Source organism: Nicrophorus vespilloides, unplaced genomic scaffold (assembly GCF_001412225.1).
Source record: "Nicrophorus vespilloides isolate i.1.1-1 unplaced genomic scaffold, Nicve_v1.0, whole genome shotgun sequence".
Classification (NCBI taxonomy): Eukaryota; Metazoa; Arthropoda; class Insecta; order Coleoptera; family Silphidae; genus Nicrophorus; species Nicrophorus vespilloides.
In genome coordinates this window covers 39,947-53,576 of record NW_017097831.1, presented here as the reverse complement: position 1 = coordinate 53,576, position 13,630 = coordinate 39,947, and the positions used below count along the sequence as shown (strand labels likewise).

Here is a 13,630-nt window from a genome sequence, read left to right as displayed (position 1 = left end):
ACGGAACATTAAGAATTTAAATATAACGAATACAAAAAAATGAAAAAAAAAACTGTATATGAACGAAAAAGCGTTTTGAATTACGTGCCAAAGGCAATTCAAATTAAGTTTTATATGATTAAAATTAATTAAACTTTTCAGTCCGCCTTATTTATCACTGCTTTATTATTTACTTATTTCTTTGTTTTTTTGTACACCAGCGATTATCAGCGTTTATCTTATGTTTAATTAAAATCACTGATATCGTTTTTAATTGAATTGTCAGCGAAACGTCTCTTTGACATCAAACTTTAACCTATCTCATAATATTTATGGACGTATAAGGATGATGGCCAAACATAGAAGAGAAATTTAGCAAACGTTATTTTTTTATAGACGTATTTTCTTATTTCAAGATTTCAAGTTTTTGAACTAATAATTAACACATTGACGACGGCATGACCCACCGGTGGGTCATTAATTATAAATAATAGTTTTGTTGCTATGTACGCCACTGATTTTGACTGAGAATAACCTCAAATATCTTAAGTCAATTACAAACTTCAAACGCCAATACATTTCTTATACATATTTTAATAATTCTTGAAGCAATTTAGAATAATACGTGATATTGTGACATAATTTAGGCATACTTTACAAATTAACTTGCGAAGCATATTTGAAATTTTCATTAAGTAGAATTGAATGAAAATTTCAATATTTTTCCCACAATTGTTATAAATTGCTTCAATATCATTAAAAAATGTATAAGAAAAAGTTTAAAGTTATAATTGACGTAAGATATTTGACTTTTCACTCAGTCCATAGGCGTCCACGAAAAAATTTCTGGGGGCAGACAACCCGAAAAGCGCCGTCCTTCACGTGTTAAATACAAGAAATATAAGTATTACCAATATAGTGATATTATTTAAGTTGGTACATATTGAAATTAAAAACAATACATTTTTGAAACTATGTCAATTTGAGTTCAAACTAATAACTACTACTAATAACAAATAGAATAAGGAACATAAATTTTGTAAAATTTAAAATACGTTGTTAATTGTGGTTTCTTTTGTATGAATTTACGTTTAAATCATGAACTTGTTTTCGTTCAGGTGGATTGAGTGTTCCATTATTATAATTCAGATTGTGTTTCTGTTTCGGACGTCGGTGGGTTTTATAAATACGTTTACAAGTGCACCATAAATATATGTGCGGAGGGAAGATGTGTGTATGTGTATGTATGTATGCTTCGAGATGTTGCGGCGCTTCCTTTTTCCTTTTACTCCTTTTTCGGGGTACCATTGAGTTATGATGGCGGGGCATAAATAACTCCGGACGCGCACGTTGGATGCTAATAATTTCATGGTTCTGAAGCGGTGTGCCCCATTTTAATTAACATTGGAAGTCAAAGTAATATATAAATTTCAGCCATCTAATCCCATCGGACAGGTGTTGTAGGTGTTGCCTTATAAGTCGTTATAGTTTATTCGGTGTATAATTTACTACTAAATTACTTCTGCTCTGCACACACTCACACAATGTATATACGTATACATACACACACATACATGCATGCATACGCATGCATCGGCCAACCAACCGAGCAACCTCTCCTCGTTGGTCGATTTTTATCAGCGACCGACCATCAAAACTGATTCCCAGACGGCTATAATAGTCCAGACACCCAGGAACAAAGAAACAACCAACACAAAAAAAGGAATTTTTAAAGGTGGAGTGGACGAAACTGAAGTCGACCAATTAAAAAAGACCTACTGGCCTTATATGAATTACGACCGAACGACAAAATCAAATGCAATTAATCACTTTGTTTTTCTGGCTATTACAAAACCATTATCATAATTAGACTACTACTACCAAAACAAACTACTTGATTTGTCATAATTTTATTTTACTAAAATCAAGTTTAGTAAAGTTTCATTAGAATTTTACGGTCTTATTTTGGTAGAAAATAAATGATATATTATAGTAATTTTAGTATTGATCATAGAGGTCACTCAAACAAGGTGTCAAAACAAATGACAGGTTATGATTAATATGCAACCAAAGTATCTTAAATAAACCAATTAATTAACGTTGCTTATTAATCTAAATGATTAAAGAGTTTATGTGGTTATGTCGTATATATTCGTCATGGCATGACGAATATATTCGCATAATAAAATAACGCGTAAGTACTAGGTGATAGAATGCATCAATCCGCTTAACAGGTTAAGTATTTACCTGAAGAAGTCGCTCCTGCAGAAGAGTTTGCCTTCCCTGCTGAAGCATTTGTCTGTGAGTGGAGCCTGACAGTCGAAACATCGGACGCAGTTCGCGTGCCACGTCCTTTCCAGGACGTTCAGCAGGAATTTGTCTAGGATCGGCTTCTCGCAGCCGGCGCAGGCTATGAGCATTCCGGCGGCTGGCTCGCACCGACCTACAAGAAACAAAAAAAAAAAAAACAAATATAAAACAGAGAAAAAATGTATCTAGCACAAAATATAAAGCGTTTTCAATTTGACACATGTTTATATCTACAGTTTAAAGGCGAAACGCAATGTTAATTTCCGGAAAGTGTTGAAATCGGGCGTCGAAAGGCCCACCCACCGTTTTTCCACTCCAATTTCAAAAGATTTTCAGTTTCCTTCTTTCTTTTTTTCATTGCCTCTAAAACATCACAAGACACCCTGTAGTTATCTCCCAACGTTCATCACACCTACTTCTTCGCATCTTTCATTCAAGAGTTATTTTTTTATGAATGAATCAGAATTAGATCTAAAGCTGAATACGTACTACAAGATTTAAATATGTTAAACGTCTATAACTGTCAACTGTCACTTTATAATTTTTACACCAACTATCAACTGTCACTATATATTATCTATAATAAAAAGTTATCAAACCTACTTCTTCGCATCCTCTATTCAAGAGTGTTTTAATGAATGAAATATAATTAGATCTAAAGCTGAAACCATATTAGGAGATTTAAATATGTTAAAAGTCAACTGTCACTGTAAAATGTTTACACCAACTGTCAAATGTCAACTGTCACTTGATAATTTTTACATCAACTATCAACTGTCACTATATATTATTTATAATAATAACTTATCACACCTACTTCTTCGCATCCTTTAATCAAGAGTGTTTTAATGAATGAATCAGAATTAGATCTAAAGCTGAATACGTACTACAAGATTTAAATATGTTAAACGTCTATAACTGTCAACTGTCACTTTATAATTTTTACACCAACTGTCAACTGTCACTATATATTATTTGTAATAAAAAGTTATCACACCTACTTCTTCGCATCCTTTAATCAAGAGTATTTTAATGAATGAAATATAATTAGATCTAAAGCTGAAACCATACTAGGAGATTTAAATATGTTAAACGTCAACTGTCACTGTAAAATTTTTACACCAACTGTCAAATGTCAACTGTCACTATATAAATTTTACATCAACTATCAACTGTCACTATATATTATTTATAATAAAAAGTTATCACACCTACTTCTTCGCATCCTTTAATCAAGAGTGTTTTAATGAATGAAATATAATTAGATCTAAAGCTGAAACCATACTAGGAGATTTAAATATGTTAAACGTCAACTGTCACTGTAAAATTTTTACACCAACTGTCAAATGTCAACTGTCACTTTATAATTTTTACACCAACTATCAACTGTCACTATATATTATCTATAATAAAAAGTTATCAAACCTACTTCTTCGCATCCTGCATTCAAGAGTGTTTTAATCAATGAAATATAATTAGATCTAAAGCTGAATCCATACAATGAGATTTGAATATGTTAAACGTCAATAGCTGTCAACTGTCATTTTACGTTACACTAACTGTCAACTGTCACTTTATATTATTAATAATAAAAAGTTATTGGTACTTCTGTCCCATATCATATTTGTACTATTACTTATTATCACATTTGGCATTCCTGATAGACTTGTCTCATAATACGCAAAATGCGGACGCAGCTTTAAAACATAATTGGATGATCTTGAAGCACAATGCAAAGCACCTATGATTCAAATGTACATATTTAAGTGGACAGTGTATATCGTTTCGTTTGTTCAATTTGAATCAGCTAATGCGTGTTTATACAGTTAATAGGCCGTAAAATGTCAGAAGCAATTTAGGTGAACGTAAATATTTTCGTACTTAATTCCATTTCGCGTCGCAAAAATGCGTTGCAGCAGCAGCATTGACTATTAATTGTAACAATTGAACCGCATCGAAAACCGTGCCCAAAGCCGCCTTCGTTTAGTCCACATTTTTTATTTTTGTTGTTGCAATCCTTCCGCCTCCGCCAAAAACCATTTTCTTTTTACTCTTTGTTACAGAACTATAAATAAACAAGAAAAAACAACTAGGGTTTATTAATCCATTAATTAATTTCCTTTTGCATTTCCACTTTGTTTTTTATTATTTATTTATTCAGTTCGGTTTCGTTTTGTTTTGTTTGTTTTCCAACTGCAAAAACGGGTAAATTGCTAATGCACTTGGGATATTTATTGCTGCGTTCCGTTGTGGAGCAGCGGATTAATTAAAACATAAATCAAAGGCGTATTTATGGAAGCAGAGGCAACAGAGTAAAAAGAGAATAACAGAAATAAAATAGAAGCAACAACAAACGGAAGCGCGGAGAAAATGTGTACTTTTTAATGATATAAATTAGTTGTGATCTGGAATCGCGGCGCATATCTAAATTAAAGTGCGCGTCAATGTCAGACTTTTAATTGAATTAAACTTCATTACAGTTTCCGCTGATTAATTAAAAAAAAATTATATAGATTTGTTTGTTTGTTTGGGATTGAGGATGAGGAGTAGTAATAGATCTGTTAAGAGGAAACCTCTAAACGCCCTTAATTGGTGGCTACTTAAATCACGCAGGGCCTCAATTTTCTTCGGGGAGGGCAGATCGTGGCCCTCGGGCGACCGTCGAATTATGAAATTACCGTGAGCGGTCGCCAATTAGGACACGCAAAGGATCACTCGAAACATTATAATAAGAGACTTCCAAATTGAAAGAAAAGTGGGCCGAGAAATTAAATTGAATCCACAAAAGAGTTAAAAAGAAAAACGATTTAAGAAGGAGATAATTACGATTTTCATTTTTTTAACAAACGCACGTGGATTAACAGTTGCTACGGAAACGTGTTTTTCCTTAATCTTCGAGAGGTTAACGACGGGGTCGGAATCGGATATAATAAAAGCCGAAGACGTGATGATGCGTTCTCGAAGTGACATAAAAGAGATTAAAAAGGATCGACGCGTTGCGAAAAACGGAATCGTCTAAGGATAATTAAGTTCTTTGTTTTATTATTGTTTCAGTAATGAAAATGTTCTTTGCATTTCCTGAAAATCTCTTCGACTTCATTACATTCCGCACGAGTTGCGGGCGTGTAAAATTCTTGTTGCATTTCCGAGATATTCGAATTTACGCGTTTATGGAATTTCCTCTTCTCGGGATCGGCTTACTTGGAGAACAACATCAAAAAAAAAGAGACGTATAACGAATCCAACGTTTTACGTCGTCTCAACTTTTTTTTTACAGTTTGCAGCGTGCCGTGAACGCCGTTCGCGGATTTCGCAATTTTCCAAATAAGGTGAACCGAAAGGAGAGAAGGAAATCAACGTAGTTATGGTTTATGTTTCACTCAAGAAAATTACAACTTTCCAGTAGAAATAAACGATTTTAATACAGAAATTTAAACAAATAAAAGAGAACTTTTACGATTTCATACTTGAATGTAAAATTGGGATAATAATTAAAGTTAGTTAAGAAAAAAGTTCAGTAAAAATAATTATTTACAATTGTAATTAATTGAAAATAAAAACTATTAATATTTTGAATAAAATACAGATATTATGATTTATGTTTCACTCAAGAAAATTACAAGTTTACAGTTGAATTTTAACGAAGAAAATTTAAAATGATGAAATAGGAACAATTAAAAGTAAAATATAACTTTTACAATTTGATACTTAAATGTAAAATTGGCATAATAACTAAGAGAAGTTTGTTAAGAAAAGTTTAGTAAAAATAATTATTTGTAGTTGATTGAGATAAAAAAAAACTATTAATATTTTGAATAGAATACAGAAAACTTGTCTATGCTATAAAACATTGTTAACCGAAATTATTGGTTTACTTTTTGGAAATTGTGAAATAATTTCAAGTTTTTTCGACTCAAAACAAATAAATTTCAACAATATATTTCAACAAAAGCGTAGACAAATTTTAATATTATACAATTAAAAACATCAACAAATATCTCATTTGTGAAATCTTTAAACAATAATTAATTACCTTTACTTTTTTAAGTATAAATTCAATGTTTAGTTGATTTTTGGGGTAATTAAGTATTGAAACAAAACAAAAATATTTGACAGATTATAAAATTTGAAGAAGTTTTTCAAATTTTGAACAAATCTTAACAAATGAAATAAAAATATTCTAAGAAAACACGTATTAATTAGCAAATCAATCGGATTTTATGAATTATCCAACATTTTCCAAAATACATTTCCAAAATGTAAAATTGTGTATAGAATTTGAATAGATAACAAACAAGAAACAAAAGAATAATGACAATAAACAAAATACAAATTTTGAACAAATCTTAACAAATTAAATAAAAATATTCTAAGAAAACACGTATTAATTAACAAATCAATCAAATTTTATGAATTTTCTAACATTTTCCAAAATACATAAGCAAAATGTAAAATTGAAAGTAATGTGTTTAAAATTTGAATATCTAGCAAGCAAGAAACAAACAAATAATGACAATAAACAAAATCAATTCAAGATCTATCGGATGTTGCGAACCCACGTAATTTCTATTGAAACACATTTATGTATGCACGTTTTACCATTCGTTCGACTATTCTCGTTATGTTCTTGCATTTCTATACAACATTTTTTTTTGTTGTTGTTGCTGCGAATTATTAATTTTTTCAGGGTTGGTTAATCCTACGCGGCCAACGGGATTTTCGGCGATAATCCCCAGCGGTCGGCGGCGGCACGTACAAACCGTGAACCGTTCGGTGGACCGGTTTCAAAAACTCTTCGGTCTTCCACCGAAAGCCACTCCACTTCTTCAGTTCCAAAATTAAAAAAAAAAAGAAAAAACATGACCTCGGTGTGCGAAGGAAATTGCGAAATCCCAAAGCCCAAAAGCATTAACAACGGATTAAGAACACTGGATCATATGCACACAATTACATAAACCAGAAAAACAAGCAACAACAAGAAAATAATAATCAAGTTTTATTTAATTGTAGTTTTTACCACTGTTTAAAATTCGTAATTGTTTCGTGTGTTTTTTTTTGTACAATTTTTAATAATTATCAGCAAAATATGTTAAGAAACGTGAGTGTTTTCTATAAAAGATATTAAAATAAAAAATTATGTGTTTTTTTTGATATCATACCATTGATTAAATCGAAACTGAAGATCATCATCTGTACTTAATGAAAATCCTTGCAAAAACTGAAGGATTTTAGTTAAAAATCGCGACACGTCCTTTCCGAACACTTCTCAACTTACAACTGAGCTCTGAAACTTTAGTACAGAACCTCGAGATAAGGAGTCCCCACATTTGTATACAATATTTAAACGTTATTCATGCCCATTGATTTTTTACAGACGGTTAAAATAAAACACACAGATGAAAAGTCAATAAAAACGCACGCAGAAAAAAAAAGGAAAATTCGGATTTCAATGAAGGAAGTCCTCGGGGTTCCGGTGGCTTTTTGCCACGTAATTTGAATAACGTTGATGCACTATATAAATCGAGGCTTTCGCGCTGGGCTGCCGGCTGATGTAAATTAGTTCTAATCGCCCGAAATGCCCCAAAGGCATCATCATCTTCTCTCTATGTATTCCTCGGCCTCAAGAAAGGGCAATGCAACATATTACCGTCACAACAATAAATCACTGCTGCCGCATGCGAAACGCGGATTCCGCATCATGATTATTAATAATAACCGTGGATAATCCTCAGATTTTCATTCGGCGGATGCATAAATAACGAAAGTAGGCAAATATTTATAAATTTTGACAGGTGTCAACTGTATGAAAAGGGCTCTTAGATCGTTTATCATTTTATTTATTTTTTTGGATCATTAATAATAGTAGCAATTAGGCAATTTTATTTATTTCGTTACTAAATTTATCGATCACCAATCCGCTGTTTAACTCTCAAAAATTTAGTCAAATATTAGATAATTAATTATCAAATTTTACTAATCACCAATCACAGTTGCTTAACTATCAAATATATAAACAAAGCAATGGGCGTTATTTGATAGTAAAATTAGGGACTTTCTAATAAAAAAAAGTTTCACATACGCATAATTAGCGAATTTTACTGATCACCAATCTATTGCTGAACTATCAAATATAAACAAGGCAATGGACGTGATTCAATAGTAAAAATAGGGACTTTCTATTAACAAAATGTAAGTTTTGTATGCGCTTAATTAGCAAATTTTACTGATCACCGATCTATTGCTTAACTATCATATATGAATTGAGCGATCGACGTTATTTGATTTAATTAATTTAATAAAATTATGCATTTTATATTTAAAAATCTAAGTTTTATTACAGTATCATTTCATATCTCCTTAACTATCAAATTTTATTGATCACCAATTCGTTGCTTAACTATCAAATAACAGGAACAACAACTTTATTGGATTAAATTAATATTGTAAAATTAGGCACTTTACTTGTAAGAATCTAAGATTTGTTAAATTATCATTTTGCATCAAACTTAATTATGAAATTCTAGTGATCATCAAATCCATTGCTTAACTATCAAATACGAATTATTATTATTAGATTTAATTAATGTACTTAAATAATGCGTTTTCTATTAAAACAAATATACATTTTACTAGTTATCATTTCGAATTTTCATAATTATTAAATTTTACTAATCCCCAATTCGTTGTTTAACTTTCAAGTATGATCTACGCAATAACTGTTACTAAATAAGTTTTACTACTGTTTCATCTTATCAAATTTTACTGATCACCAATCCGTTGCTTAACTCTTAAAAAATGAACTACGCTATAACATTAATATAGAAAAATTGGATCATTTCCATTTATCTTAATGTTACTAGAGTATTATTTCAGATTTCACTGAATCTCAAAATTTTGCAAATCACCAATCCGCTGCTTAACTCTTAAGAAAAACTGCGTCAACTAATGGATAATGGATGGATATTATTCAAGTTAATGAATATAGGCACATTTTATTTAAAAATATTCCTAATTATCAAATTTTACAGATCACCAATTCGTTACTTAACTATGAAAAATAGCGCCCATTATCTAACAGATTCGATTAAACTAATATAGTAAAATTAGACTGTTTTCGTTATTTAAAAACCTAATTAATTATCAAATTAAACAAATCACCAATCCTCTGCTTAACTCTCAAACAAATATTTAAAAAAAAACTGTGAAATATCAACAATTCGATTAAATTAATTTTCTACAAATTTTATTGAAAATAATGGACTGTTTTCGCAGTGCAAATTGGGGGGGGGGGCAAGGGGGGTTGTGGCGCAGAATAAATAAATACGAAATAATAATAATGTATTTTATAAAAATAATATAATTTGGTGGTGCGCAATAACAAAAACTAATTAACGAATATAAATATATTTTGTTTGCGCGCTCGGGGTGAAAATTGATTTCGGCCCCAAAAATAAATACGATTTTAACTGTTTCAGGCAAAAATTCAATCGCGTTTATATATCGAAACAAAAACATCATTAATAATTAAAAAAAAAGAAGAAATTATTAAAATGAAAATATATTTTATCGGAAAAATTACATTTTTAGCTTTAAAATAAACAAATTTGAAGTAGTTACGTGTTGAATAAATATATGTAATTGTTAAAAGTGTTAAAACATCAATTAAATATTTGAATTTTTAAATTAGAATTTGTTACTTGATTTTTTTATAAATATTAACATATTTTCGCTTTCATACTAATAATTTCTAAGAAAAGCATCTAGTTAATCCCTTCATACTACTAGTTTTTACTTGGGTCGTGCATCTAAATCTTTGGGTCATAAATGGGTAGTTTTGCGGTCTTGGTGCACCGCTTTTTGGGGGCTGTAAACCATTCACTGTGAAACTCTTTCCATAAAGCATAAATCTCTTGCAAATTTCCCGTATGTGCAATTACTTTGACATTAATTATTCATTTATGCACGTATCACATTTTTTCTTTTGAATCAAATAAATCTATATATTTTTTTTTTAGTTCTGTCTTCATCATTAAACTGTTATTAATGCAATTGATGGTTTCCTTCGCAATTAAACTTTTACATACTTTGTTGTATCTTTAGTTTATTTATAGTGTTGATAATTGTTGCAAATTATCTAAATTATCTTGTTAATTATTGTTGTTAATGCAATTTATTTCTATATATTTCAGAATAATAAGTTAATTATTACAAATTGAAGTAATTCTTGTTTTTAATATACAATTTTACGCTCTAAATTATTATGTGATCATGAAGTACATTCTTTAACAACGCTTATTTTTGTATCAAATTGTGTAGTTTTTGGTAAGTTTCAAGTATTTAAAGATTAGTTTTCAAAGAATAAAAGATTTGTTGTTCCAAAGTACAAAGTTTTTTCTTTATTAAAACATCTTAAATTTTTAAGTCTATAATCAAAAGATACAATACTTGAATCCTTAAGAACGTGTATGAAGTAGTAATAAATTATGTATATTCATTTTTACTATTACGTAAAACTGTATTCTATTCATATTTTTTTTTTGAATCTTTACTCATTGTTGTAGTACATTCTTAGAAATACGTGAATTAATGTAATTGATGTAGAAACAGGTGTTTATTGCGGTATTTCCGTGTATGCAGACATAAATAATGTAATCTCTATGTTTTAATTGAAATATTACTAATTTTTCTGTTCATGTTATAATTAATTTTCTCTCAAAATATTTGTTTACAATTGTTGTAACTGTAACAATTCATATTTATTAAATTTTTTAATAGTCAATACATAATGTTTACTGTTGCTTTATTATAAGTATTCTAGTTAAGATTGACGAAGATGAAAATGATGAAGGTATTTTTCAGTGTTTCAATCATATAAGAAAGTAAATTGTTTGATTTAGTTGAGTTTGAAAAACAGTTGAAGCAAGTTTTAGAATTTTCCAGTTAAGATTGAAGCGGATTCATAATATGATAATAATGATAATGATAATTATTTTCTCGAAACTTATTTTTTGATTGTTACAATAACTTTAGTAATAAGAATTGATAAATTTTGTATTCCTCAGTATTCAAAATTGATATTTTTTTTAATTTTATGTAATGTTTTACTGTTAAGTTTAATACAAATGAAAAATACTTGTGATTTTATAAGAATATTCATTATATTTTCATTGTTACAATTATTTTGGTATTAAGAATTGTCAAGTTATCAATATTTTGTTTGGACATTTATAGTTAAGATTAACGCAGATGATCGTTATAAGTTTTTAAAGGCAATTTTACATTTCAAGTATATTTTGATTGTTAGTATTGAAAATTAATGTTTTTGTATTTTTGTATAAAGAATTGATAGATTTTCAATTTTTGATTAAACATCTTGCTGTATTCAAAAATGATGTCTTTTCATATTTATCTAATAAGTATTGATACATTTTCAGTAAAACAGATGTAAATGATGATTTTATAATGGTAAATTTCAGTATTCAAAAATTGATATCTTTTCATACTTTTCTATTAAGAATTGTTGCATTTTCAAGTTTTATAATTAGAAGTAAAACTTATTGTTGTTTTTTGTATTTCAAAGTTAGCAGATGTAAATTATGATTTTATAAAGGTAAATTTTAGTGTTCAAAAATTGATATCTTTTCATACTTTTCTATTAAGAAGTGATACGTTTTCATGTTTTATAATTAGAAGTAAAACTTATTGTTGTTTTTTGTATTTCAAAGTTAGCAGATGTAAATGATGATTTTGTAAACGTAAATTTTAGTGTTTCAATAGTTGCGTTTGTAAGAATGTGGAGATAATAAGAGAAGAAGAAAAAAACGTCATGAGGATGAAATTTACGATTATGCGTATAATAAATTGTGTTCGTTTAGTGAAGTCTTTGAGTTATTGTTTTGAGTAATGGCTTCGTGAGAGAGTGCGTGTGTTTTATTCTTTTGTTTTTCTTCGTAATCTTCATTTGTTTCCTTACCTATGTTGTGTGGTGTGTGCTGTATGTAAGCGGGATTTGGCCCAAGAGGCACATGAGCTAATCCGGCCCTAAGCGTTAGGGCCCCTACTGGAGTACAGGCAGGCCCGTTTTCCAAAAAGGCCGCCAGGATGATGTCGTTCACTGAACTCCGCGCAACCACTTGAATTTAAGTTATTCAAATAAATTAAACGAAAAAAAATAAATAATATTCGTGGAAGGACGATGCGAATAGGTCCTTCCGGTTTTCTGAAATTTTCCACCGGTTCGCAAAAAACAACAACAAAAAAAAAGAAACACTCAAGGAGGTCCTCGCGCGCACACAAAGAAGATCCGTCGGACGATCCTCCGTCGATGCACACTACCAAAAACACTCACTTCGTCTTCCTCTCAAAATATATATATATGTATATATATATAAATCGCGACCGCAGATTTTTTTTGGATTCCTCGCACTTTGTTACTTCGTGTTTTTTATATTATTCGCAAAAAGGATTCTCTAATCTCTCTCTGTTTACGTGTTATGTGTGTGTTACGGTGTGTTTTCGTGGGTGTGTGGGGCCGCAACGCACTTCATCCACACGCGTGCACAAAGCTACTGACATGCAAGAGTCGTCCTGGCTGTTCCAGTGCTTCCAAAAATCGGCCCAATGTCATTGATTCACCCCCACCGCTGCGACGCGGACCAATCACGAGGCTTCGCCACGCCCACCGGCCAAACCCATTCGCTGGTGGCCATCAGTTGCGATGGTTATCATTCGGACTCGGCACTCTCAGCTGTATGCCGCACGTCTACAGGGGCGATTTTTCAAAAAAACCGCCTCTTTCTTATACCTCTTACACCTTGTTGTTCTTCCTTTACTTTTCTCTTCTTCTTTTTTTTCCCTCTTTATTATTTTTCCAACCGCTCTTCTCCCCATTTCCATTCTTTCTTTTCTTCAGCCAACTCCAATCTCCCAGGATGCTTGCTTTTTCTCTCTACACAGTTCTCGTTTTATATTTATTTTTTTTTCAGCTGTGTCCTTCTTCGTCGCTTCTCTTCTCATTTTTATTTTTCATACACTCCCGACAACACGCATAAAGCAGCTACCGTTCCGTAGCTTTTGCGCTCGGAAAAATTGTGCTATTGATTTGATGCGGCGACGACGACTTGTTGCAGATTTTCTGTTTCCAAAGTGAATGATAATAGTTTTCGGTACATCCAATACACACACACAAAACTACTTAAAATTCCTCCATTTTTTCGTTTTTGTTTTGTCCCCACTCCAGAATCGATCAAACATTATTGTTATTATTGCCGCAATATCGATTCGACCCTTTGATGTTTCCACGAGCCTTTTAACCGCAATTTTCATACGTAACCACCATAGA

General features: G+C 30.8%; 1 protein-coding gene across 1 annotated transcript in view; it reads right to left on the bottom strand.

Moving 5' to 3' along the window:
* LOC108561107 (LIM/homeobox protein Lhx1) overlaps positions 1-12,428 on the bottom strand; it is a gene marked incomplete at its 5' end in the record, with an annotated part of 38,518 nt that extends 26,090 nt beyond the window's left edge. The window contains 2 exons of the mRNA XM_017918902.1: positions 2,227-2,422; positions 12,263-12,428. Of these exons, the coding sequence (XP_017774391.1) occupies positions 2,227-2,422; positions 12,263-12,428 (362 nt within the window). The remainder of the gene's footprint in view (positions 1-2,226; positions 2,423-12,262) is intronic.
* Between the last annotated feature and the right edge of the window lie 1,202 nt (positions 12,429-13,630).